Here is a 27991-nt window from a genome sequence, read left to right as displayed (position 1 = left end):
TTTATTATATAATTTATTTATTTATTCTTTTCTTTTCTTTTTTCTTCTTCCTCCGCTGGTCGTTGGGCCTCGCGATGGTTGGTAAGCCCGTCACGGCGGAGGAAGAAAAAAAAATCAAATCAAATCAAATAAAAAATAACAATTACTATGTATTAATTTGATTTTTTGTACGTGTCCATGGCATGCTAATGATGCTCTGAATGTGGATGACTGGAGAGAAGAGGAGCTACGATGGAGCTTCGATTTAGAAGCTCTAGTCTCCATTTAATACGAAGCATGTCCAAGGGTCTTGAACCAATTAAGGTTTCACTTATTTTGTGAAAAATATTTTTTAGAATATTTTACTTTTCGTTTTTCGGCATTTGGAATGCTTAGGAAAATAAGTCAATAGAAAATGATTTCCAAGTGAATGGAAAACCTATGCTCAAATTTAGGAAAATAATTTCCTCTTTAATAAATAGAAATTTTTTTTTTTCAAAATATGACTAGATATCGCTACCTCAAAGCCCGTGCTGGGGTCATCGGCACCCATGTCCATCGAGGCCAAGCCTGGGTCTAGGTCCATTGAGGTCGAACCCTAGACACTAGTGCTTGTACTCGGTTTTCTAGCAACCTATGTACAATTCACTAGCACTATATTAATATATATCTATTTAGAAAAATCAATCAGGATGTCCTTACCAAATTGATGATATATTTTCTAGTTCATTTTCAAATTTAGCCAAGCACTGGAAAATATTTCCTTTTTCCTTGAGAACTAACTTCTGGAAAAATATTCTAGCAAATCTTATCCTGGCTAAAAATTCAAACACAGCCTCTACTATAGGAAATGTTAATAAATCTTCCGTGATCTAACGCTTTCTCTTCTTGATATCCTTGTTGATTTTTCTAGAATGTTTTTCTGCAAATTCCAAGGCCCAAAAATGGCTCGAAAGCACCAATTTGAATTTGAATTGATTCAGAGTCCGAGTCTTGGTTCCGGATACGCGGAGAATTGTCCGCTCCATCTATAATGTGAACTCCCTCTACAACTCGACCTATCTATACTAGAGGATTTTACCAAATCCCAAATTGTTCCCCGTCCTTCCAAACATGAAACTGTACTCATCTTATCGAAGTTTTCCTTCTATTTGTTCCAATCACAAGCACCTCGATTCCCTAGCCCGTTCGTCAAAATCCAGAAATCATTCCAACTCTAACACGTTCCACCCAATATCTTACTCCCCATTTGTAGAGCAACGAAGCTCTTCGTTAGCACAAGCGCCTTGTTGTTATGTAAAGGTCAGTCATCTAGGTACCCTTTTGTTGAAGGTCGTTCGACCTTTTTCTGGGAGTATGGCATAGGTTACTTCAACGCCGTAGCGCCTGGTACTCGAACATTGGCTCGGGGCATTTTCTCTACCTTTTCTTACCTTGAAAAGGCAAGGGCAGCTTGCGTCCTTGAACCAATAACCATCTTTCGGCTAACCTAGCCTCCCGGGATCTTTGAGATGTTTTTCCAAAAGGAAGACAGAAATTGCGATGGATTTAAAATAGGAAACGAATTTGAGTTTAGAGTCAGGTATAGATTTAAAGAATAAGATGAAACCTACTAGACACTTTTAAATTAACAATCGTTGTATTTTTATTTGTAATTTTTTGGTTTGAGGGGCTAGGGGTTGGTTTCTGGGGCCATTCTGTCAACTTTAGAAATTCTAATCTTTATTGTGTGTTTTTCATTTGTACAGGATGCTTGCACTTTCTTTTCTATCCAAACATATTACGGAAGATCTGCTAAAGACTTGCATTTTATTTTTCCAATATTTTGTATCTCTAAGATTCATTAGTTTATTTTAGTTAGCATATTATTTAGTATATCTTTTATAATTAGTTGGGGATATTTGGTAAATCTATTCTTTCCTTTTCCTGTTGATCTGTATGCTGTATAAACATCTGTACTGTACATTGAGCAATATGAGCAAATTACATTTTATCACATGATACCAGAGCCTGAGAACTTAAACACACCAGATAATTTGACTACATAAACAATTTGGTAAACATCGGTCCAGGATGGAAACCGGAAAAAAAAAACAGTAAAATCATCACCGGATAAAGTACAGTGCAGTGATTAAGATTATCACTAGATAAACTCTTACGTACTGAAGATGTAAGAATCAATTATGATCTCTAATGACAGGGAAAAACCCCAAGTAACTACCCATGTTCTTTTCAGATGTAATAAACAATTATGATCACTAAATATGTAAGGACATATTCTATTTTTTGACGATTTCATCATCCTTTTCCTCTAACTTGCTTGATTTCTGAATTTGATGGCAGGGCGGATCTCTGACTGGATTGGCCGCCGCTATGCAGTCGTGTTGGTGGGGGCCATCTTTTTCACCAAGCTCCTACTCATGGGCTTCACCCGCAACTACGCCGTCCTCCTATTGGGCCGCTTATTCACCAACATCGGCATCGGCTATGCCCTCATGGTCACCCCCATCTACATGGCCGCCTTCTTCCATGGCAACCTCACCTCCCTCCCTGAGGTATTCAGTATTCCGTCGTACGACAGAGTACCTCAGGGAAAGAGAAGAGTTTGCTACAAGAGAAGGAACGTAGACGGGAGTGACAATGAAAAAGTAGACCCAATAAAAAGACGTCGTAATTGCGGGCGAACCCAGAGTAGGAGCCCTATGAAAAATATGCCCCCCCACACGATGCCAATCCACATCATCACTCCTACATTTGCCAAAGTTTCTAGAAAATATTTTCTTAATAATATTCAGATCTTAACAAAATATAAGAAAATATTATCATTTTTTTGAAAAATGACTTAAAATGTTTTTCTGAAATGTTTGATTTTTACGAAACAAGCCCGATTTTTATAGTAGTCGTACCAAGCCCATTTTCTACAAAGACCACACTAAACGATCGCACGCTAAGTCCATTTTCCACTATAACTGCCTCCGTCGGCCACCATCTCAAAATCATTCAATACTCGCACCCACAGCCACAGCCACAGCCCTGACCGACACAAACAAATAAAAAGGAACGCCATGAAAAAACTCAGTGCAAATGAGTTTAGAGATTGACACTGAGATCGCCGTTTTCGCGTCACTTCCTCTCCGGTGACCTCCATTGAACGCAGCAGGAAGAGATGCCGGCATAGGTCAAAAAGATAACAAAAAAGATATGGTTGAGATTCGACATCGGCAATGACGAAATCCGAGGAACAAACTAGATCGTGGCAGCGGAGGATTCAATGTCTGAGCTGCGGTAAGGGTAGAGAATCGACCATCGGAAATGCATGGCTTCAGAATGGCGAGAAACAAACAACGGGGGAAGATGGCTGAAGGCGTGGGGGAGGGAGATGGAGAAGTCCTCGTGATGGCACGAGTTTAAATAGGCGGAAGAGCAAGAGAGAGAGAGAGAGAACGATAATTTCTGTTACGGCGTAATTTGCGTAATCGACCAATTCTGTTACGAACTAAAATCTCGTATGCGACCAATTCTGTTCTGTTATGACCTAATCTCGCGTATGTTCTGTTCCAGCTAACCCTCACCTCTTCCTCTCTTTCTGAACTTGGGCCGAGTGCAAAAACTGAAAGGCGTAAAAAGGAATGGGCTTAAAATGTCACTGAGAGTATGAATTCCGATCGTTCGATGTTGGAAGATCAATGTTCAGTTGCTGCACTGAAATGGTTTCCTCTCATTTTCGGTCTTCTACTCATATAACTCGTTCCTTTTCACTGCCAGCATGAGGAGGCTGAAGTGAATGGCGGCTACTGATGGGTTTTGTCTTGAAAAGTCGAGGCTCTCTCTCCATGCTTGATCACTTCAAACTCCATCGAAGAAAGGAATCGCCGGCGCAGTTCGCGTCCGGTGGTTATCGCCAAAGAACAATGCTCAACATTTGTCACAGTTCAAGATCCCTTTTCGTGCAGGTAGACCTGAAAAATATGACTTTTGTCCCCGCTGAACCCTTTGATTCAGTGTTCTTGCGTAAAGTTGGAAACTCTCTCTTGTTCCGTGAAACGTTTTGTTTTGCAGAGCTCTGCGCGACGGAGAAGAAGTTTCTAATATTCAGGAAGAGAATTGTACGTAAGAATACATACATCGACGCGATTTGGCTGTCATGTATAATATTTTCCTATTCACAATTTGTTGGAGCCCTTGCTTGTACATATTGATAAATCAGTTGATTTACAAAGTTAATCCCTTCTTTTTTTCAATCATATGTTGCAAATTACCGAGGGTACCTCAGGAAATCACTGCTCTAGCTCATCAATGACCAGATCCATGGTCATCATAACTGAGATCTAATGATCGAATCTCATCGGTGATTGGGTTCGACGAGCTATTCCAAATCGCGACGAGGGAGTTGGAACTCCAAGTTCTTATGCAGATGAGCAAGTTCTCCGGAAAGGATTGGATTTCCTTGGTCCGGCGGGGAATTCCGTTTCTTCTTTCCCATTTCAAGCAGGAAAGCTTTTCGAATACCCGACTTGCACCAAGCTAATTCAATCCATCCGGGAGCTATCATATGGTTTTGGACTCGCGAGAAAAAGCATTGGCGCAAAAAGCAATTTTGAATTCTTGCCGAAAATTGGCGCGAAATGAGCCAAGCCGATAACGGGTAGCCGGAAAAGTAGACAGAACAGTTGCAAGTTGTATATCAAATCCAGCTATACAAAGCACGTATTTATAAGTCTCCAGGCATCCACTAGGGTAATCGCCTTCGATTCTATTCTCCCTCAGATATGCTTCAAATGCTTCACCAATAAGCTTCTTGCATTTAATGGAAGATATGATCCTAACGCAGATTTGGTCATTTACCATCCAATTCTAAGTCAATGGTGGACCTAGGCGGCGCATGTTTCGATTTTAGCGAACCTGTTATCTTATATGTGTCGCCCAATTCTCCCAAAAAGCGTCAACTTAAGCTTGATAATAATTCTGCCTCAAATCTTATCGCTTGCTCAAGTTCCAAATCTGACTACACGTCCAAAAATCGCTACTAGTTTCTTCAAAATTAACAATATCAAGGCTAGTTAGAAGTCCTTTATCAAAACATCCGTCTTTATCAAAACTCCCACTCTCATATGAAACGACAACAACTTTCGAATATTGATTATCTCGAAAAAATTAGTGTCAAATTTTTGAAAGCAATGATAGATTTGGAACTAGAATGAAAGTTTGGATTATTTATAGGCAAAACAGAGTTCGGGACAAAATTGAAATTGGACCTAAAGTTAGAATTTTTTTTTTTAGGAAATTAGTGCTTACATGTTAATAAAAAAGTGGGTCTTTTGTAAAGGTGATAATACCTATAATAATTAAATTCCCATTATTTACATTCATGAGAATGATACTATAGTAATTCAACGGTTATTTCTAAGAATAATATTGACATTATCACAATCATAATCCAATTTACTCTTTTGAGTTGGGTTATGATATCCACCTTGTTCAATTAAATTTGGGGCTTAAAGGTGGGAATGGAACTCGGAATCTAAGGGTTAAATCCTTCGTATCTGTCCATTGCACGCTAATGATGCTCTGAACGGAGTCGGCTAGTGAGAAGCTCTCATCTCCATTTAATACGAAGCATGTCCAAGGTGGTCCTGAATCAATTATATTTGAGGGGTGCGTTTGTTTGAGCGGAAGTGATTTTTTGGGAATTAGTTTTCTGAACTTTTCCCTGTTTAATTCGCCGAAAATGACTTAGTCAACGGAAAGCACTTTCCGATCACCGGAAATTCATGCACAAAGTTAGAAAAGTGAATTCCTAAATCTAGAAAGGTAAAAACACTTCCTAGAACTGATGCTCTCGAATTTAATTTTTTTTTAATATTCCATATTTTATATTTTGGATTTTTTCTTTATTATCTTATTTATTATTTTTTTCTTTTCTTTCTTTTTCTTTTTCCTTCTCCCTCCGCTGATCGCTGGGCCTCGGTGATGGTTGGTTGGCCGGTCATAGCGGATGAAGAAAAAAAAAATCAAATCAAATAAAAAATAATAATTATCCTTACCAAAAAAATAAAAAATAATAATTACTATGTATTAATTTGATTTTTTGTATGTGTCCATGGCATGCTAATGATGCTCCGAATGTGGACGACTGGAGAGAAGAGGAGCTACGATAGAGCTTCGATTTAGAAGCTCTCGTCTCCATTTAATACGAAGCATATCCAAGGGTCTTGAACCAATAAAGGCTTCGTTTATTTTGTGAAAAATATTTTTTAGAATATTTTGCTTTTCGTTTTTCGGCATTTGGAATGCTTAGGAAAATAAGTCAATAGAAAATGATTTCCAAGTGAATGGAAAACCTATGCTCAAATTTAGGAAAATAATTTCCCCTTTAATAAATAGAAAATTATTTTTTTTTTCAAAATATGACTAGATATCGCTACCTTGAAGCCCGTGCTGGGGTCGTCGGCGCTCGTGTCCATCGAGGCCAAGCCTGGGTCTAGGTCCATTGAGGTCGAATCCTAGGCACTAGTGCTTGTACTCGGTTTCCTAGCGGCCTATGTGCAATTCACTAGCACTATAATAATATATATCTATTTAGAAAAATCAATCGGGATTTCCTTACCAAATTGATGATATATTTTCTAGTTCATTTTCAAATTTACCCAAGCATTGGAAAATATTTCCTTTTTCCTTGAGAACTAACTTCTGGAAAAATATTCTATTAAATCTTATCCTGGCTAAAAATTCAAACACAGCCTCTACTATAGGAAATGTTAATAAATCTTGCGTGATCTAACGCTTCCTCTTCTTGATATCCTCGTTGATTTTTCTAGAATGTTTTTCTGCAAATTCCAGAGCCAAAAAATGGCTCGAAAGCACCAATTTGAATTTGAATCTGAATTGATTCAGAGTCTGAGTCTTGGTTCTGGATATGCAGAGACTTGTCCGCTCGATCTATAATGTGAACTCCCTCTACAACTCCACCTATCTATGCTGGAGGATTTTACCAAATCCCAAATTGTTCTTCCAAATTGTTCCCCGTCCTTCCAGGCATGTAACATTGTAACTGTACTCATCTTATCGAAGTTTTCCTTCTATTTGATCCATCACAAGCACCTCGATTCCCTAGCCTGTTCAACAAAACCCAAAAATCATTGCAACTCTAGCACGTTCCACCCAATATCTTACTCTCCATTTGTACAGCAACGAAGCTCTTCGTTAGCACAAGCACATTGTTGTTATATAAAAGTCAGCCATCTAGGTACCCTTCTATTGAAGGTCGTTCGACCTTTTTCTGGGAGTATGACATGGGTTAATTCAGCGCCGTAGCGCCTGGTACTCGAACATTGACTCGAGATATTTTCTCTACCTCTTCTTACCCTGAAAAAGCGGTGGCACCTTGCATCCTTAAACCGAAAACCATCTTTCGGCTAACCTAGCCTCTTCCGTCCCTCAGGATCTTTGAGATGTTTTTCCAAAAGGAAGACAGAAATTGCGATGGATTTAAAATAGGAAGCGAATTTGAGTTTAGAGTCGGTATAGTTTATTTCAAGAATAAGATGAGACCTACTAGACATTTTTAAATTAACATTTGTTGTATTTTTATTTGTAATTTTTTGGTTTGAGGGGCTAGGGGTTGGTTTCTGGGGCCATTCTGTCAACTTTAGAAATTCTAATCTTTATTGTGTGTTTTTCATTTGTACAGGATGCTTGCACGTTCTTTTCTATCCAAACATATTACGGAAGATCTGCTAAAGACTTGCATTCTATTTTTCCCAATATTTTGTATCTCTAAGATTCATTAGTTTATTTTAGTTAGCATATTATTTAGTATATCTTTTATAATTAGTTGGGGATATTTGGTAAATCTACTCTTTCCTTTTCCTGTTGATTGGTATGCTGTATAAACATCTGTGCTGTACGTTGAGCAATACGAGCAAATAACATTTTGTCATGTGGTATCAGAGCCTGAGAGCTTAAACACACCAGATAATTTGACTACATAAACAATTTGGTAAACATCGGTCCAGGATGGAAACCGGAAAAAAAAAACAGTAAAATCATCACCGGATAAAGTACAGTGCAGTGATTAAGATTATTACTAGATAAACTCTTACGTACAGAAGATGTAAGAACCAATTATGATATCTAATGACAGGGAAAAACCCCAAGTAACTATCCATGTTCTTTTCAGATGTAATAACCAATTATGATCACTAAATATGTAAGGACATTCTATTTTTTGACAATTTCATCATCCTTTTCCTCTAACTTGCTTGATTTCTGAATTTGATGGCAGGGCGGATCTCTGACTAGATCGGCCGCCGCTATGCAGTCATGTTGGTGTGGGCCATCTTTTTCACCGAGCTCCTACTCATGGGCTTCACCCGCAACTACGACGTACTCCTAGTGGGCCGCTTATTCGCCAACTTTGGCATCGGCTATGCCCTCACGATCACCCCCCATCTACATGGCTGAGATTTCCCCTGCCTCTCCCGTGGCAACCTCACATTTGCTATGAAAGAAGGTAGGGGAGACCTCAGCCACATAGATGGGAGTGACAATGAAAAAGTAGCCGACGCCAACGTTGGCGATTAAGTGACCCAATAAAAAGACGCCGTAGTTGCGGGCGCAGCCCATGCCCATAGTAGGAGCCCGATGATAAAGATGCGCCCCCAAACACGATTAGGTGGTGGTGGCCGATCCACATCATCACTCCAAAATTTGCCAAAGTTTGTAGAAAACATTTCCTTAATAATATTCAGATCTTAACAAAACATAAGAAAATATTATCATTTTTTTGAAAAATGACTTAAAATATTTTTTTGAAATGTTTGATTTTTACGAAACAAGCCCGATTTTTATAGTAGTCGTACCAAGCCCATTTTCTACGAAGACCACACTAAACGATCGCACGCTAAGTCCATTTTCCACTATAACTGCCTCCGTCGGCCACCATCTCAAAATCATTCAATACTCGCACCCACAGCCACAGCCCTGACCGACACAAACAAATAAAAAGGAAAGCCATGAAAAAACTCAGTGCAGATGAGTTTAGAGATTGACACTGAGATCGCCGTTTTCGCGTCACTTCCTCTCCGGTGACCTCCATTGAACGCAGCACGAAGAGACGCCGGCATAGGTCAAAAAGATAACAAAAGGATATGGTCGAGATTCGACATCGGCAACAACGAAGTCTGAGGAACAAACTAGATCGTGGCAGCGGAGGATTCAATGTCTGAGCTGCGGTAAGGGTAGAGAATCGACCATCGGAAATGCATGGCTTCGGAATGGCAAGAAACAAACAACGGGGGGAGATGGCTGAAGGCGTGGGGGAGGGAGATGGAGAAGTCCTCGTGATGGCACGAGTTTAAATAGGCGGAAGAGCAAGAAAGAGAGAGAGAACGATAATTTCTGTTACGGCGTAATTTGCGTAATCGACCAATTCTGTTACGACCTAAAATCTCGTACGCGACCAATTCTGTTCTGTTATGACCTAATCTCGCGTATGTTCTGTTTCAGCTAACGCTCACCTCTTCCTCTCTTTCTGAACTTGGGCCGAGTGCCCAAAAACTGAAAGGCGTAAAAAGGAACTGGCTTAAAATGTCGCTGAGAGTATCAATTCCGATTGCTCGATGTTAGAAGATCAATGTTCAGTTGCTGCACTGAAATGGTTTCCTCTCATTTTTCTATCTTCTACTCATGTAACTCGTTCCTTTTCACTGCCAGCATGAGGAGGCTGAAGTGAATGGCGAGGCCACTGATGGGTTTTTTCCCGAAATGTCGAGGCTCTCTCTCTCCATGCTTGATGACTTCAAACTCCATCCAAGAAAGGGATCGCCGACGCAGTTCGCGTCCGGTGGTTATCGCCAAAGAACAATGCTCAACATCTGTCACAGTTCACGATCCCTTTTCGTGCAGGTAGACCTGAAAAATATAACTTTGGTCCCGTTGAACCCTTTGATTCAGTGTTCTTGCATGAAGTGGAAACTCTCTCTTGTTCCGTGAAACGTTTTGTTTTGCAGAGCTCTGCGCGACGGAGAAGAAGTTTCTGATATTCAGGAAGAGAATTGTACGTAAGAACACATACATCGACGCGATTTGGGTGTCATGTATAATATTTTCCTATTCACAATTTGTTGGAACCCTTACTTGTACATATTGATAAATCAGTTGATTTACAAAGTTAATCCTTTCTTTTTTTCAATCATATGTTGCAAATTACCGGGTGACCTAAGGAAATCACTGCTCTAGCTCATGAACAGCCAGATCTATGGTCGGCATCGCTGAGATCTAATGATCGAATCTCATCGGTGATTGAGTTCAACGAGCTGTTCCGAATCGTGACGAGGTAGTCGGAACTCCGAGTTCTCATGCAGATGAGCAAGTTCTCTGGAAAGGATTGGATTTGCTTGGTCCGTTTCTTCTTTCCCATTTCAAGCAGGAAAGCTTTTCGAATTCCCGACCTGCACCAAGCTAGTTCAATCCATCCGGGAGCTATCATATGGTTCTGGACTCGCGAGAGACAGCATCGGCATGAAAGCAATTTTGAATTCCCACCGAAAATTGGCGCGAAATGAGCCAAGCCGATGACTGGTAGCCGGAAAAGTAGACAAAACAGTTGCGAGTTGTATATCAAATCGAACTATACAAAGCACGTATTTATAAGTCTCCAGGCATCCACCAGGGTAATCTCCTTCGATTCTACTCTCCCTCAGATATGCTTCAAATGCTTCACCAATAAGCTTCTTGCGTTTAATGGAAGATATGATCCTACTGCAGATTTGGTCATTTACCATCCAATTCTAAGTCAACGGTGGACGTAGGCGGCGCATGTTTCGATTTTAGCAAACCTGTTATCTTATATGTATCGCCCAATTCCCTAAAAAAGCGTCAACTTAAATTCGATAATAATTCTGCCTCAAACCTTAATTCTTGCTTGAGTTCCAAATCTGATCACACGTTCAAAAACTACCACTAGTTTCTTCAAAATTAACAACATCAAGGCTAGTTAGAAGTTCTTTATCAAAACATCTGTCTTTATCAAAATTCTCACTCTCGTATGGAACAACAACAGCTTTCAAATATTTATTATCTCAAAAGTTTGGATTACTTATAGGCAAAACAGAGTTCGGGACAAAATTGGAATTGGACCTAAAGTTAGAATATATATATATATATGGGAAATTAGCCCTTACATGTTAATAAAAAAATGGGTCTTTTGTGAAGGTGATAATACCTATAATTTAGCCGTCAATAAATTAAAGTTCCCATTATTTACATACATGAGAATGATACTATAGTAATTCAACGATTATTTCTAAGAATAATACTGACATTATCACAATCATAATCTAATTTACTCTTTTGAGTTGGGTTATGATATCCACCTTGTTCAATTAAATTTGGGGCTTAAAGGTGGGAATGGAACTCGAAATCTAAGGGTATCCTTCGTATCTGTCCATGGCACGCTAATGATGCTCTGAACGAAGTCGGCTGGTGAGAAGCTCTCATCTCCATTTAATACGAAGCATGTCCAAGGGTCTTGAATCAATTATATTTGAGAGTGCATTTGTTTGAGCGGAAGTACTTTTCGGGAATTAGTTTTCTGGACTTTTTCCCGTTTAGTTTGCCGAAAATGACTTAGTCGGCGAAAAGCACTTTTCGATCAAAGGAAAATTCATGCACAAAGTTAGAAAAGGGAATTCCTAAATCTAGAGAGGTAAAAACACTTTCTAGAACCGATGCTCTTGAATTTTATTTTTTTTAATATTCCATATTTTATATTTTGGATTTTTTTCTTTATTACATAATTTATTTATTTATTCTTTTTTTCTTTTTTCTTCTCCCTCCGTCGGTCGCCGGGCCTCAACGATGGTTGGTCGGCCGGTCACAGCGGAGGAAGAAAGAAAAAAAAATCAAATCAACTAAAAAATAATAATTACTATGTATTAATTTGATTTTTTTTCTTGAGATAAAGTGATGAGATTGAAATCATTTTTTAAATGAGATCCAAATATCAAAAAATATTTTCATTTACAGGTCACCAAACAAAAGAAAACTAAGAGTTTTCTCCTTAAAAATGATTTCTCGGAAAATATTTTCCTTTAACACGAAGGTTTTCGTGAAAGAAAAGCACCCTAAATTTCTTTCTATTCGATGATGCATATTATGTATGTGTGCGTATATATATAAATATGCATGTATGTATCTAGTATTCAAATTTATTACATGTTTATGCACATCAGTATAATTAATTATTTGATAAAATCAATTTTTAAGGAGTGATGGAAACAAATAAAAAAGAAAAAAAAAGGAAAAGAGAGGAAAAAATAATAAATAAATAAATAAAAATAAAGTAGGCGAGAAAATCGAAGCATTATACTTTTTAGAATTACAAAGGTACACTATTATATTTTCTCTCTTTTACTAGATTCGGCATTCTTGATTGATCTACCTCGTCAATATTTACGTAATCCATTTATATTTCTTGTCATAGTTGTACCTGTGGCTCTAAAATGTTGCAATGAGCTCCTCTGTTATTTAAGATTTACATCATATAATAATTATGGATTGATTGATGAATATTATCTCCATATGCACAATTGTAATTTTTTTAGCAATGAACCATGAGAGATTTTTGTCAGAAAGTGTCATGAAAACAAGCAGACAAATACCGTTCCAGCGTCTTTAAGTTTGACATTAATATATCGTTTACACTAAATAATGGACGTGATAAGATATAAAAATGTCCGAATTTATTACTGCGTTTCACCGTATAGTGGACATGATATAGCAAAATATTTTGCGAATTCCAAGGCCCAAAACTGGCTCCAAATCACTGTGTGTTTTGTTGTTATATAGAAGTTAGTCATCTTGGAGATGCCTTTTTCAATATAAAGGAAGGGAATATTGCTGTGGATATAGAATAGGAAATGAATTTGAGTTTGGAGTCCGTATTAATTTAAGGGTTAATATCATGAAAATCCTAAACTGGTACATTTGTGATAAATTTACCTTAAACTATTTTTTTATCACAAAAAATCTCAAACTGATATATATGTGATAAATTTATCCCAAATTATTTTTTTGACCACCAAAAACTCTAATCTGGTACACATGTGATAAATTTATCCCAAATAGGTATACTTGTGACAAATTCATCACGATTCGGTCTCATGTTACAGAGTGTCGGAGAGTATTAGACACGATATGACACAACATGAAGGCTTTGGAGAGTGCCGGGGCTTTCTAGCCTACTCTAGACTCTTTTAAATTAACAATTGTTTATTTTTCTGCATTTATGCAATTGTCATTCGTTTATTTTTCAAAACTGAGGAGTTTTCGGGTCAGCTCCAAGATCCGACCCGAGAACCAGTTACACACCCCGTGAAAGTGTCAAAGAGAAACCCCCTCGAGATCCACGTCACGGGCCTCGCACTCTCTTCCCTGTCTTCATCGTTCTTTTATCCTGAAAATATAAAATGCCACGCCTTTCGAAATTCCCTCTCCCATCTCGAACCAGATCTCACTCTTTCCCTTTCCCCTGTCCTCTCTCTCACATCTCTCCATCCGTACATGCCCTAATCTCTCTCTCTCTCTCTCTCTAGAAGATGGCGCAGCTCGCGGAGACCTACGCTTGCATGCCCTCGACGGAGCGCGGCCGCGGGATCCTCATCGCCGGCAACCCCAAGCCCGGGTCCAACTCCGTCCTCTACGCCAACGGCCGATCCGTCGTCATCCTCAACCTCGACAACCCCCTCGACGTCTCCGTCTACGCCGAGCACGCCTACCCCGCCACCGTCGCCCGCTTCTCCCCCAACGGCGAGTGGGTCGCCTCCGCGGACGTCTCCGGCGCCGTCCGCATCTGGGGCGCCTACAACGAACACGTCCTCAAGAATGAGTTCAAGGTCCTGTCCGGCCGGATCGACGATCTCCAGTGGTCCCCCGACGGTCTGAGGATTGTGGCTTCTGGCGATGGGAAGGGCAAATCCTTCGTCCGCGCGTTTATGTGAGTTTCATTTCTCACTGTTTTCTTCCCACCCCCACCCCCCCTCCCTCTTTTTTTTTTCTAATTGTTGCTTCTTCTGTGGGATTTTGGTGAATGGTTCTTAACTGTTGTAGATTTCGTAGATGTTATGTAGTTCCGCGTTTTTGGTAAGAAAATGTAGGAGATTGTGGGGCTTTTGGACCTTAGAAACATGTGGAAGGGAAATTTTAGGTTGTAGATTGATTGAGCCGATTAAATTTGGAAAACGTATTTGCTGGAATGCGTCCTTTTTCCCTTCAGTACTTCTCGAGCTTGGTTGATTTGGTGAGGCCGTCAGAATGAGTCTAAGGCACAAGTTCTTTTTCTTTCTAGTCACTTCGCTACTTTTCCGGGTTGAGTGGACAAAGTGTACTTCTTGACGAAGGTGAGATGGAGAACGATTAGATGTGGTTTGTTTTAGCTCTTGGCATAAAGAGCAGAAAACTTGGTAGACCAAGTTATGTGTACTCTAGAAGGCAGACTATGTCAATATCTGATTAAATGGCTATGCATGTCAATATTGTGCATGTACATGGATGTCTGGGTCATCTTTCTACTACGTATAATCGTGTAATGGTGGAAATTTTCTTTTTCTGGTCTAGGTGGGACTCAGGCACCAATGTGGGAGAATTTGATGGCCATTCACGTCGGGTTTTGAGCTGTGCATTTAAACCAACTCGGCCCTTTCGCATTGTGACTTGTGGAGAGGATTTTTTGGTGAACTTTTATGAAGGACCGCCTTTTAAATTCAAGCTGTCTCGCAGGTTCATTGTTCTTAGTTCATCTGCATGATATCTTGCTTGATTAGATTTAAATTGATATGGAAATTCTATAGTGGAGCCTCATTGTGGTTGTTCATTTGTACTTAAATTCTGTAGTGGAGCCTTATTATGGTCATTCATTTGTACCTGTGCAGTAAACTCTAGTCCTTTGTATTGGTTGAGTTATCTGTACTGGTTGAACTTTCAATTTGTGCATTTTTGTTTATTTTTGAATGGATTTACGGGTTCAATATGTAAATTTTGACTGAAACTTCTTTCCACAAGATTATGTATAAGTTTATTGTTCCTTATGCCTTTTGCTGGTATACTGCATGGTTGGATTTGACTATGAAGAGTTACATGAGCATTCTAGAGATTTTTTTTTTTTGTTTGGGGGGGGGGGGGGAGGGGATGGTTTCTGAGGGCATTCTAGAGTTGAATTAATATTAACTGATGCATGACTGTTTTCAATATCTGCAGGGATCATTCCAACTTTGTCAACTGCGTGAGATTTTCTCCAGATGGCAACAGGTTCATTAGCGTGAGCTCTGATAAAAAGGAATTGTCTATGATGGTAAGACTGGTGAGAAGATAGGGGAGCTGTCATCTGATGATGGTCACAAAGGTAGCATTTATGCTGTCAGCTGGAGCCCTGATAGTAAGCAGGTATTGTTAGATCTCCAAGCATAGTTTTTATTTGCATTCCTTGTTGCGGTAGATCTGTTGGAACTTGGACTCAGGACGAACTTGCAGTAGGTAGGTGTTTGATTTCAGTAGAATGGGGATTGCATATGTACAACGGAATTCTAGTTGCCAGTATGCCTTATGTAATAGAAAAGGCATGTAAAGTGTGATGATCCTGGATCATAGACGTTGGGAGGATGAATTGTTGTTGCTTTGGAATGTCTGAGAGGCTGTTTGTGAAGCTGTTTTCTTTCTTTTCTCAATAACATATGTATGTGTAAACTCTTTTATGATTGTGTAAAGATCAAATTTTTTAATTTTTATTTTTTTGCAGAAAAAACGTTTGTTTATATGATCATAAGCACTTATATGCATATAAGTAGCAAAGTTCTCTTGTATCTTAACATGGTTGGATGATTTAGGTTATAACTGTGTCTGCCGACAAGTCAGCGAAGATATGGGACATTTCTGAGGATGGCAGTGGTGAGCTAAGGAAAACATTGACTTCTTCTGGCTCGGGCGGGGTTGATGATATGTTAGTTGGTTGTCTTTGGCATAACAACCACCTAGTCACTGTCTCTCTTGGTGGCACAATCAGCATATACGAAGCAAGTGATCTCGATAAAGATCCAGTCTCTTTTTCTGGACACATGAAGAATGTCTCTTCCTTGTGTGTGCTCAAGGGTGATCCAAAAGTGATCCTCTCCAGTAGCTATGATGGTCTTATAATAAAATGGGTTCAAGGAATTGGATTTAGTGGCAGAGTACAGAGGAAAGAGACTACACAAATCAAATGTTTGGCTGCAGTAGATGAGGAGATTGTAACCTCTGGCTATGACAATAAGGTGAGGAAGTTGCCTGCGACAAGTTGTTTATTAATTGGGTTATGTAGTTGAGATGTGTTTAGTTGATCAAAGTCTTGAAAGACTGGAGAAAATTATGCATAAGAATTGTGTCGGAATGATTTACATATATAAAAGATCATATTCGGATAAATTTATCATTTTTGTTTTCATTTTCCTCTTGATCAAGCCATAAGAATATTAGCTGCATAATGGTTATGCAAATGTGTAGAAGTGAGGTGCCAAATTCTGGTGGATGGACATGCAGTGGTTGCGCCCATCACCTGTAATTTCGCGGAATTTTCTGGGTGTGGTGTGCCTGATCTAGAAATTCTGAAGCCTAGAATTTGATGACTAGTTATGCGATGAAGCCTTTTCACTGTTTATCTGATTTCTAATCATTTTAAAATTTGCTTCTATGGAACTGGTTCCTTTGGTAGAGTGGCTGGTTTTCAAGGTGATGAGCTTTTTCCTTTTTGCCTTCTGAGCATCTTGTTGAGACAAGTTCTATTGATTTTTTCTATTCCATTTTGTTTAACCCTGCTTACTCAGGAAAATTAGTCTCTGTGAGCTTGTAAATATCTGCTTAGTGGAATCAGCTTGATGGTAGTGGCGGTGTTGGTTTGTTAAATTGGATATGCCCACAAACACTGAGCATGGGGAAGCATTGCTTGCTGCCTGTGACTCTCTTTGATTCTCCTTTATTTTGTTTTATGTGGCCAGGTATGGAGAGTTTCTGGCCATGCTAGTCAAAGTGAAGATGCAGAATTCATTGACATTGGCAGTCAACCCAAGGACTTGAGTCTTGCCCTTCAGTGTCCTGATTTTGCATTGGTTTCAACTGATACAGGAGTTGTCTTGCTCCGCAGTGCAAAAGTTGTGTCAACCATCAATCTTGGGTTTGCTGTAACAGCATCAACCATTTCACCAGATGGAACTGAAGCAATTATTGGCGCACAGGACGGAAAATTGCACATATATTCTATTTCAGGTGATTCATTAACAGAGGAAGCTGTCCTGGAGAAACACAGAGGTGCTATTAGTGTCATATGCTATTCGCCCGATGTATCCATGTTTGCTTCTGGGGATCTGAACAGAGAGGCTGTTGTTTGGGATCGTGCCTCAAGAGAGGTAATAAATTGCTGTGATGGCATTTTTTGTTGCATTTTGAGAATTCAGTTAAGGTGACTGCACGTTACAGAAGGCTGGATAAATCTGTTTGAAGTGACTTTTTCTTTTTTAAAAGTTGCGCAGCTATCAATTTAATTTGAATTTAACATGAAACACTTAAAACCCTTTGAAATATACATATGTTGACATACGGTATCTTTTATTTGTAACATTTTTCCATATTCAAATTTTTGGATTGAATGTAGATTGTAGAAAAACTGCTTTTTTTTTTATGTATAAACAAACAAAACCTAAACTTACACCATGGGCAGAAACTGCTTCAAAGTTACCATGGGATGTGGTTTCGTTGCTTTTCCTTTTGATTGTATGAGAAACTTTTAGATGCTTGATTCGATGAGACCTATCACAACACATCCCAGAAGGAAAAGACATACCTTTCCTTTTCCTTTCCTAACCAATATATGCGGTTTTCTCATTTAATGACCAAGCTTATTGCAGGTGAGACTGAAGAATATGTTGTACCACACAGCCCGCATCAACTGTTTGGCTTGGTCACCTGATAGCAGCATGGTAGCAACTGGATCACTTGACACTTGCATCATCATCTATGAAGTTGACAAGCCAGCATCCAACCGTCTAACCATTAAGGGAGCTCACTTGGGTGGAGTTTATGGATTATCTTTCACCGATGACTTCAGTGTGGTTAGTTCTGGTGAGGATGCATGCATTCGTGTATGGAGGATAAACAGACAGTAATCTTGAGGAGGTTATGTGAAATTTCAGATCTCGCATCTACTTGAGGAGATTTGCTGTAAGAACTGGGAGGTATAGCTTTCTGCATTTTTAAGAAAGGAAGCTGCAAGCTTTTGAGTTCCAATATTGCAGATTCGAATTCTTCTGCTACCGTGGGGTCTCAAGAATCGCGGCAGTAATGGAGGAGCAGAATTTTATTCTCATATTACGCTGGTGTGGCCTGGTGGGTTTCATCTAAGTTAATTGCTCTTTCTTTTGAAGGCTGTTTTTTTGGCCGCGTCAACCGTTAAGAGTCTGAGCTGCAGGAGTCACTGCCTCTTATCATTCAAGAGAGGTTTTTTCCTCATTGAGGCTTGTGTTTGTAAGTGTTAGCAGATAAATCTCTACTGTATTTTCTCTTCTCCTTCGTTTCTCGTTGAGATTTTCATTGTGGGAAATCGCACAAGCTTTACTGTATGCTACAGTTTATTGCTTGGAGTTTTTATCAAGTTAAGGTGATTTTATTGCTGGGCTTCTGTGAAGCGCCTGCTGAGTTCTTGTGGCTCTATGGTTGTCGTATTACAAACAAATCCTTACCTTTCTTACACGTTATTATAGTGCCGTAGTTTTTTTTTTTTTCCCAGCAGTTCGTTGCGTCAAAAGCACTTTAAAATAGAGTTCTTGATTGCAGAGACCTACAAATATTGAATTATTCATTCTCACCATAGGATCAACCGCAGTCGCTTAGCTCAAGTAGAGTCGAAGCTCCCAGTTGATCAAGACCCTACTGCTTCACCTTATACTGTGGCAATGACCATATATACAGGCTCATAAATGAAAATTGAACACCATCGAAAGGGAAGGAAAACATCTTAAGGCGCATGGCGCAAATAGAGGGGTAGGTATGAGGTTGGTGTCGGCAGCGAATCCCATACGGCGAATGCACTCGAACTTCTCATGTACTTCCTCGTCATGTCAGGGAAGTGACGATCGATGACATCCTTCAACGTCTCTGTCGTATTTACCCATTCCAGGCCTTTCTCTGTGTATGTCCGGGCATTGAAGTTGGTCGTAAAGAACCGGTCGGCTTCTAGCCTCCTGGAAAAAAAAAATTGTAATGAACAAGATCCAGGAAGTTAAAAGACACAGCCAAGACGTTATGCGATTAAGGGTCGACACTTGCAGAGCATCCCAATTGAAGTGGTATAGGAACATTATGAAAGTACCTGGATGCAACCATTAGAAAGATGAAGAAAGCAGTTTCACTTATGGCAAAGCCCTTGATCTTTTCCTCTGCATGCAAACCCACCAACAGGTCAAGCTTCTCCACATCGTCTCCATAGACTTCTTGCAAGGCTTCAATAACTTGCTTATCATCAGTCAATTCTTCCCAGTGGCTGATTGGGATCATCAGCAGATTTCTTCTAAACTCGTTGTACCGCGCGAGACCTCTCTCCCTGTCTCTGTAAACTGGTCCAAGATGTGAGCATCAGTTCTAGTACAGTCACGTTGAGGATATAGCTGGTGGGAAAGAAATGAGTTGAGAAGTTATGTTACTTTCTAATGCTGCCATGTCGATGAGGTCCGGTCTGTCTTCGCCGTTGATGTCTTGAGGAACAAGGTTTCTCATCCAAGATGGGTAATTCCACAGTGAGAGAGCCCCACATGCCTGATGGCCTAGTGACACCATCATCTGCTCCATTCCAATCCTTGAGAGTCTTCTCTGCCCTTGTCGTCCCACCACTTCCCGCATCGGTATCCTAGTAATTTTTCCTAGAACAGTTAGTGACTGTAATACCTCTAGAAGTAAAATTGAAGGCCATTTCCGAGGAAGACAATATATCTGTTATTTCACAAGATTGACGTTCTATGCTTTTTGTCAGTACTACGACCTTCGGTTTAGCAGAAGCAGCATACATGAAGAAAGTGAAGTGAGATGCAAATGGTATGGTCAGATGATTACTCTTCTGCAATTGAAAGACATTTGTTTTCCAGGATAGTTGAGTTGATGTCCCTGAGGATGAGCTTATCCGGAAGGAGTGAATGCATCCTATAGACACTCACAAACTCCTCAGAGAGTGAGTAAGGAACTCCGTGATCTCTCGGCCTTTTAAGACCTACTAATCCACTCAGTATCGGCCCGCATATATGTCCGAACATTTCCTTAAATTTCTTCCCCAGAAATCCGTACCTGAACTAGGCATGATAGTGGAAAGTAGTAAGCACAGCATCATCGCAGAATTACGCGTAAGATTTTCGAACTACTAGTAGTAGATCCCCAGTCATTCATTATCAGATCCATTTTACTCTCTGTATTACCAGTTTATCCTCATTCCAGCAAGAAGGGTGTCGGTCTTCAGGAGCTCCACTGTCCAGTCAATGGTGTGGATTTTGGCAATTACAGCTGAAGTTACTAGTCTAGCGTGGCGATAGAGCTTCTCGTCATCAAGATCCGGATAATGTTCCTGACACATGTACAAGTACATAATATTAGCTGTCCTTGTAGTTCCTTCGGTATATAAGTGCCAGCAATCTTTCAATGAAACTTCTGTTTATACCGCTCAACCCTAAGGATAGCACGCATGAACCGCGGGTAATTATATGAGCTATGGTTCTGAAGATGATGAAAGATAATGGGCTTGTTCGTTCTATGATAGTTCCTCAGGTAAAAGATGCGTAGTGTGTATTCACTATTCAGAGCTAACTTTCTGTTGAAGCTCGAGAAAAATCTCAGCCCTTATAAACTGGAAGAATTTGGAAACAACAATATCAGGAGTTCATGGACATTTCACCGGATCATTGCAATTGCAAACTCGGGATCAGCATTGTTAAATAAGGAAGATCTTTTCATTGGATTGGTGGAAGAGAAGGGAAACCTTACTTTAAGCATATCGCAGACAGTGTTGTGTTCTTTGACGAATAAGGCCTGGAGGAGTGAAAAGCCAGCCCAGCTATTCCTGACGTCGCCGGAAATAGGAATCCCTTTCTCGTCGTGTTCAAGGAGGCCATCTCCGGAAATCTTTAGCTTCCCATCTTTGAAGGTCCTCACTCTTCTCTCGCCGTTATCGTCGTTTCCATATATCACGCTTCCATCCCTAAGCAGTTTACAATGTACAACTCAATGTAAGAGATTCTCTTCATGTCAATGCCTTAAGGGAACTCTTAGAGCTAGTAACAATTGGTGAAATTTTGACTTAGATCAGCTAATCATTTCTCAGATAGCCATCTTTTTTTTTCACTTGAGATGAAATCACACCTTAAGTCATCAGATTAGTCGCCTTTCCGGAAGTACTGGACTTCATAGTGACATCAATTTTCAATGAGACTCTGCATGTAAGCAAGTTTTAGCCTATATCAATCAAATTTTGGAACGTCTGTATGTAATTTTCATGCTTTCCTCAGAATACTATTCTATCCAGGCCAGATTCCATTTTATTGAGGAACTCTACAGCATCTAAAAACAAACTGAGAACAAGTATTGACATCTGTCTGCTGACAGCAAAAAGCAGGTTCATAGTTCTCAGTTTGTTCGGGTGATGGAGGCAAAAGGTAGGGAATTCTGAGTCTTACGGCTCAGAGAGGTCGAAACAATGTCTAAAACATTGCAGATTAATCTTTTTCCAAATCTTTCTTCACTGTCTCTTTCTGCATTCAACTCGTAAGAGGATCAAGAATCAGATGGCTCCAAAGACTTCGTTTTCAGTGACAGGAGCGTTTTAAATAGCTTTCGATATGGTTCACAGGAACTTACCACCATGGGGTCCTTATGTTCAGAGTGCCATTCTTCAAAGGAGATGACCCAGTTGACACTTCCTTGGTCTTGTAAAATCTGAATGACTTCAATGGACACTCCTCTGCAACTTCATCAGGTGCTTTAATTTCTACCTGCTGAAGAAGTTATTGATCATTCAGTCTTCAATGCCATGACCCAACTGGTGGATCCATTCAACTACTTCTCCATTTTGAGAGTTTGTCAAAATTGTTTTATGAGGTTGTTTTCCTACAAAATATCAAGTTGAGCCCAGTGTAATACAGAGGCTGTGGGGGATTTTCTTTTGTATTCAGTACCTGTTCAGTTTCCTCCATGTGATCAACCCAGTCATGAATCATGAACTGCACCCATGAGCATGCTATCATGTTGAGTTGTTTCCCACTGTCAATGAACTCTTCTCTTGCCAAAAGCTTGGATGCAACCACAGATGGATGTGGATCCATCAACTGTGGAAAAAGAGACCATTGAACTTAGAATTGTTGGTACTGCAGGTTATGCTTGTACTAGGTATTTCATCAGAAGACAATAATCTTTAAGATGGACAGATGAGACTGGACAACTCCAAGAGGAGATAGATCAAGTTCTTGAAATTTGTAGGCCATTTCAGACAGGAACTGAACAAATCCTTTCACTGGACATGGGCAGTGAGACAGAGCCATGGCCTGCCTACGCCTCCTCAATTTATGGATCATTGATAGAAACTTAAAGGAGAGGCTGCCGGAATTGGTAAATGGCTTGTTGGGGTAACTTTCTAAAGTTGCATTTTCATCTTCTCCTATATAAAAGAAAATTTTAATTTAGCTTTTGGAAAGGAAAAAAAAAGGCAAAATTTTGCCTTTATAACTTGAAATTTTAATAAATCTCCCTGCAATGGTTGGTGCGTTTATATGAATGATTAATATCACGAAAAACTCTAAACTAATATATTTGTAACAAATTTATTCCAAAGTAATTTTTGTACCACAAAAAATCTCAAACTAGTACAACTATAACAAGTTTGCTCTCCGTTTGTTTCCGTTAAATTTTACCACAAAATTACCGAGTTATATGACAACATATGTACTAGTTTGAGGGATTTTTACTCTCCGTTTGTCACAGATGTACCAATTTGAGATTTTGTTAAATGAACCTAATTTAACAGAAATTAAAGAAAACTAAATTTGTTGCAAGTGTATCAGTTTCGGATTTTTAGTGGTCAAAAAATTAGTTTTTTAGCAAATTTCTCAAAAGTATACCGGTTTAGGGTTTTTTGCATGGTCAAAAATTTAATTTTAGATAAATTTGTGATGGGGATATTAGTTTTGGGCTTTTTTGTGGTGGTATGCTAATGAATAAAGCTTTGCAGGCTTTATGCTCTTTCCTCCGGGAAATGGATATGACTCTCGAGCGAGTTCAGGGACAAGGAGAACGGCCCCTAATGCAGCTTTTAGGGACGGCTCCAATGGCAGTCGCTGGTGTCGACCGGCATCGCCGGACCATCGCTAGTTCCAATTAAGAAAAAGTGCACAGGCGACGATGTCGCAAATGAGTATTAAGGACGGTTTTATTGGTCGCCTGTTCTCCTTTCAAGTAACGCAAACTTTTGATTGTAAGAAAGGAAGAACTAACGAACGGTGAACTCAAGTCTCTCTAAGTTTGATAGACTGAGGAGTAAACCAAAGAGGCATGATGTACATGCTTACCCCGTAAGTGGAAGTGGAGGGAGGCATGCTGCGTCCAAAAAATGTTCCTCGGCTCCCCACGGCATCGTCACTCGGGTGGTTGCACCTCCCGTCCGCCGTCCGGTAGTTGAACGCTTGAGTGTCATACTTCTTGCCGTCAACGCCCCCAACGTGTATCAGATTATATCTCTGGTGCAAGTGCCTTCTCATCCCCAAGTAGGCAAGCCCCATGTACACCGGCATTCGGTGCCATAACCTTAGCTTGTCCACCACATGGATCACCTACATGGAAAAACCCAAAAGAGCCAGTAAGAAATCGCAAGCCGAGTTGCTCGTCGACCGATCGCCCGTGGTTTCATGGGAGGGGAAGTTACGTACGAGGAAGAGAAGCGCGTCGAAGAAGGTCATTTTGGAGACCATGGGGCGGAGCTGAGGATGGATGAGAGGAGAGAACGCAGAGATCAAGGCCATGATTCTTGGCGTGGGATTAGGAGGGGGATGTGCAAAAAGAAGAGTACAGAGGCTCCTGAGAAGAAGAGGAGGGAAAGGGAGGGAATTTAAGGAGAGTTTGTGGGGGGTTGGTACAGGTCTCTTTTAGAGTCCAAATGGCGTGGGTAGTGTTCATGCAAGTATTGTTTCGTGCGGCTACATGAAGTCGTGACGGCATTTTGGTGATAGCTATGAGAGAGAGAGAGAGAGAGAGAGAGAGAGAATAAGGTTCTTCATCTGTATTTTTCTTAGACATGGCTAACAGATGTCAGGCTCTCTTCGGTGATGGACTTCATGAGAGTGTGCTTTGCAGAAATTTGGGGGGATCAATGTTAATAGGCAGCTAAAAAGTCCGCGGGACTGAAGTTGGCCGAGCGAATTAGACGAACATTTCGCCCCCGAGACTAAAGTTCGAAAGTCCGTCGCGAAAGAGATTCCATGACAGGACGTCTCCCTCCTTCCATGCCGCGGAAAAACGTCTGGACTCACTTTATCTTAAACTGATGTTGTACATCTGCTATGGAGGCTGTTCCTGGTAAAAGAGCTCGTTTGCTAGGATAGTCGATGTCACAATGCGCAGCTTGAGATTCATGGTTAAGCTACATGGTGCAAGTTTGATGACCTTGAGGTCACCTATCTAGGGTATACCACTCACTGTATCTTAAATTCCCTACTTACAAGAAATGTCTGGGCTCGTCTTCGACACCGCATGAACATAGTAAAGATTAGATTGTTACAGCATTTTCTTTTTTTCTTTTTTTTTACAACTTAGGTTCTCTCATCAAAATGCTGCTATATGAGACATCTAAGTTATCACAATATTTAAGGCTACGATGTAATGACTTTGTGTTTAGCCGCACAACTTACTAAGTTGCAAAATCACGCTAACATGGCAATTTTTAATAATACTATTATTTTTTTTATTTTTTATTTTATTAAAATATTGTTAAAAATTGCATTGCCATGTTAGCGCCAACCAACTAAAGTTGGCCGGATGGATTGAATTGACATGATTACAATAAATTTAGAACTTTTTTTGTTAATTTTCCCCACATGTGTATCGTTTTGGTATGATTCTAGCTCTATAGCATTCGTTTGAAGAAAAGAAATATATTCCAAAAGATCAATCTTTCTTTTAGGCACTAGTTGTTTCGCGGGAATTGCGAGGTTTTGGAAAAATATTTTTCAGAAATTTATTTTCCAAAAAATGACAATGTTTTTTGGTGTTTAGCTAAACTATGAAAAAGATGTGGAAATTATTTTCCTTCGTTTGGTATGGAAAATTGAATTTAATTTCCACCATACGGGCATAGACTCCTTTTAATAATTTTTTGTTTTCTTATCCTTTTAAATTCAAAATTTTCAATTATTTATCTTTATCTTTTTTCCCTTTTCTTCTTCTAGCTTCGGCCGGTCGCATGCAAGCTCAAGGCTCAACTAGTCCCGACAATCTAGCCCGTGAGCCCCGAGCCCGAGCTCACCATTATCGACGAGCTCCGGCATTGGCCGAGCTCAAAGCTCAAGGCTCGGTGCTTGCCAACCTAGATTTGGCGAGCTCGGTGGCGAGGCCGGATCTTGTCCCGATGGCTAGGCCGGAGTTCTTCGGCACGCATTATGGCCGATCGTCAAGCGATTCGCCATCGCCCGGGTCCACGATGGCCGGAGGAGGGAGGAAGGAGGGAGAAGGAGAAAAGAAACAAACTTTAAAAAAATAAAAAAAAAAATAATAATAATAATAATAAGAGAAAATATAATTTTTTTATTTTTAAAATAATAAATAATGAGTGAAGATAAAGTAAAAATAATAATTATAAAGAAAGGAAGTGTGAAAGAGAGAAAAAAGGAAAGATGGGGAGAATCCTCTTCACAGGAGGAGAAAACATTTTTCTCACTTTTGAAGGTTTTTTCTATGAGTGGAAAACATTTTCCTAGAATAGCTTTTATTTTCTGCGAACCAATCGTTAGAGAATCTATCTTGAAAATTATTTTTCACAAAACAAGCGGAGCCTTGGTTGTTGAATGCTCAAGAGTTCTACAGGAGATGCTTTGGGAGAAAATGAACCCCAAGGATATATGAACTTTCATCATCACCCATAGCATTAAGGCATTAACATTTAATCACCCATCAATACCCTTTTATGGATCTTAGTTGAATTAACCTTTGACTATCACCGAATAGGAAACGTACGTGATGTGAATTTAAGCCCCACCAAATGTTTCAGTCACCGTTCCCATGCTCGCCGGAACTTGGATCCCCGGCTTGCCGGAACTTGGATCCCGGCGTCCCTGGATAGGTCCGGTGACTCAAGCCCAGCGTTTAAACGAGAAAATCAACATGCTTATCAGTTGAGCGACCTTTATGGGGATAAATGATGACAGTTAATACAGTTTATTTTCTTGGGTGGGCCATAATTAGGGAAATATCTGGATCTGAAATGCTAATGTGCCTTGGTTTTGATCGTGTGTTTCGTTAGATTTTCCAATATTGCAGAAGTCAAGGCCATCGAGGCAAGGCAAGCTGGGGCAGAAGTTGCTGATTGAACTTGGGCGTACTGAAAAATTATCAAAAAAGTCTTAAATTTTTTGCACTTTTGTCAATTCAGTCCTAAATTTTTAAGTTTGCCGCTTCAGTGCTAAACCTTTTTCTTTTTGTTTATTAGTCCTAATGACCGCAAGCACAACTTGCTTGCGTGGACGTAGGCTGTCCTACGGGACATCGTCAGCGCCGACGTAAATAATTTTTAATTGTCATTTCAATATTTTTTCCTTTTTTCTATTTTCTTTGTCCTTATTTTTTTTATTTTTTTTCCTTTTCTTCCCCACCCTCAACCATTGCCGATGTGAGGCAAGGGCCGCCCTCGCCAAAGTCGGGCCGGGGCAGACGGGGGCTTCCCTTGCCCGTCCGGGCGATAGCCACCCTCGCCAGAAGCCGGCAAGGGTCGAGGGCGGAGAAGAAAAGGAAAGAAAAAGAAAAAAAATAAGGACAAAGGAAACAGAAAAAAGGAAAAAATAAAAATAAAATATTGGAAAATTATTAAAATAATTATTAAGCACTATCCACGTGGATGCCGGCGATGCCATGTAAGACGACCAACATCCACGTAAGCGATTTTCGGCCAATAAAACTGAATCGGTAAAAGGTGAAAAGGTTGAAGAATAGGCAAACTTAAAAGATTTAGAATTGAACCGATAAAAGTTTAAAATGTTTAGGACTTTTTTTGTAATTTTTCAATATTGCAAAAGTCAAGGCCATCGAGGCAAGGCAAGCTGGGGCCATTACAGAGTCGGTGCAGAAGTTGCTGATTAAATTTGGGCACTCCGCACTCGCACTGCTGATTGCTGATACACAGCAACGAACACCAACCTTACTAACAATTGGCATTTATGTTTTGCTTTGCACTTTAAATGGGCATTGAATTTGGTAGTTGCATCGGTGATGATAGGGATGAGCAAGGGGGCGGGGCCGGCAGGCGATCGGTTCTCGACCTTGTCGGGATGGCGGCATTGTTATCTAGGATGGGACCAACCTGGACAACTCCAAAAAGTCGACTTCAACTGAGAACCAGGTCCCCTTTCTTGAAACTATAGTGATTCCAAATTTACGTAAGCCCAACCAATGAAGATTGTGCATCACAAAGAACAAGAAATCATGCACTGAACTGCAGGAGCAAGGGGAACCAATACGTTAGCATCGCAGTGCAGTGTTACAAAAAGTGTTCACATAATAATGCTACTTCGTAACTGGTGGGAAATCCCGCATGAAGCACTAGAAGGCCAAAAAGAAGCGGTACCACGCCAGTGCTTGCCTTGCCAAGCCAACCTGCGTGGGGTGCCAAGGCCCGAAACAGAGTCCAAGCACATAATGTGCGCTCCTTGCTCTCGCCCTCTATAGGAAAGTGTCATGATTAGGAGCCCTGATCCCATAC

At 40.1% G+C, this 27991-nt stretch overlaps 3 protein-coding genes and 1 long non-coding RNA gene across 5 annotated transcripts in view; 2 read left to right on the top strand and 2 right to left on the bottom strand.

Moving 5' to 3' along the window:
• Nucleotides 1-9976, top strand: part of LOC115729544 (mitogen-activated protein kinase 9-like) — a 37885-nt gene extending 27909 nt beyond the window's left edge. The window contains exon 12 of the transcript XR_007199211.1: nt 9864-9976. The gene's annotated coding sequence lies outside the window, so the exon portion shown is untranslated. The remainder of the gene's footprint in view (nt 1-9863) is intronic.
• Nucleotides 1298-7425, bottom strand: LOC125315920. The gene is made up of 2 exons (XR_007199212.1): nt 7334-7425; nt 1298-1402 (listed from the first exon to the last, which is right to left on the bottom strand). It is a non-coding gene; the product is annotated as an uncharacterized LOC125315920 (long non-coding RNA).
• Nucleotides 3647-18671, top strand: LOC115734991 (actin-interacting protein 1-2). The gene is given in 9 exon segments (XM_048282289.1): nt 3647-3653; nt 10296-10297; nt 13575-13975; nt 14596-14757; nt 15235-15305; nt 15308-15420; nt 15861-16283; nt 17004-17411; nt 17910-18671. Coding segments are annotated over 7 exon segments (1833 nt in total). The 5' UTR covers nt 3647-3653; nt 10296-10297; nt 13575-13577; the 3' UTR covers nt 18168-18671.
• A 269-nt stretch (nt 18672-18940) lies between these two features.
• LOC115734990 (alpha-dioxygenase 2-like) lies at nt 18941-24194 on the bottom strand. 2 transcript variants are annotated; one of them, XM_030666034.2, is made up of 10 exons: nt 23955-24194; nt 23598-23858; nt 22212-22361; nt 21895-22031; nt 21025-21238; nt 20463-20608; nt 20107-20334; nt 19701-19903; nt 19370-19613; nt 18941-19241 (listed from the first exon to the last, which is right to left on the bottom strand). In XM_030666034.2, exons 1-10 carry the CDS (start codon nt 24045-24047, stop codon nt 19016-19018), a joined length of 1902 nt encoding a protein of 633 aa, XP_030521894.2. In that variant the 5' UTR covers nt 24048-24194; the 3' UTR covers nt 18941-19015. The 2 variants fall into 2 exon arrangements, with proteins under 2 accessions (XP_030521894.2, XP_030521895.2); XM_030666035.2 differs by having other exon boundaries at nt 21895-22028.
• Nucleotides 24195-27991: the final 3797 nt, after the last annotated feature.

Source organism: Rhodamnia argentea, chromosome 7 (assembly GCF_020921035.1).
Source record: "Rhodamnia argentea isolate NSW1041297 chromosome 7, ASM2092103v1, whole genome shotgun sequence".
NCBI classification, from domain to species: Eukaryota; Viridiplantae; Streptophyta; class Magnoliopsida; order Myrtales; family Myrtaceae; genus Rhodamnia; species Rhodamnia argentea.
Note: the sequence above shows the minus strand (reverse complement) of the source record. Positions and strands in the feature narration are given on the sequence as shown.

Excerpts from the sequence above, each read along its gene's own strand:
- LOC115734990 (XM_030666034.2), bottom strand. The coding sequence starts at position 24,047 with ATGGCCTTGATCTCTGCGTTCTCTCCTCTCATCCATCCTCAGCTCCGC. Across the intron at positions 21,239-21,894 it reads AACATAAGGACCCCATGGTG|GGATGGAAGCGTGATATATG; the intron begins GTAAGTTCCTGT and ends TAAACTGCTTAG. Across the intron at positions 19,904-20,106 it reads TGTCTTTCAATTGCAGAAGA|GATACCGATGCGGGAAGTGG; the intron begins GTAATCATCTGA and ends AAAAATTACTAG.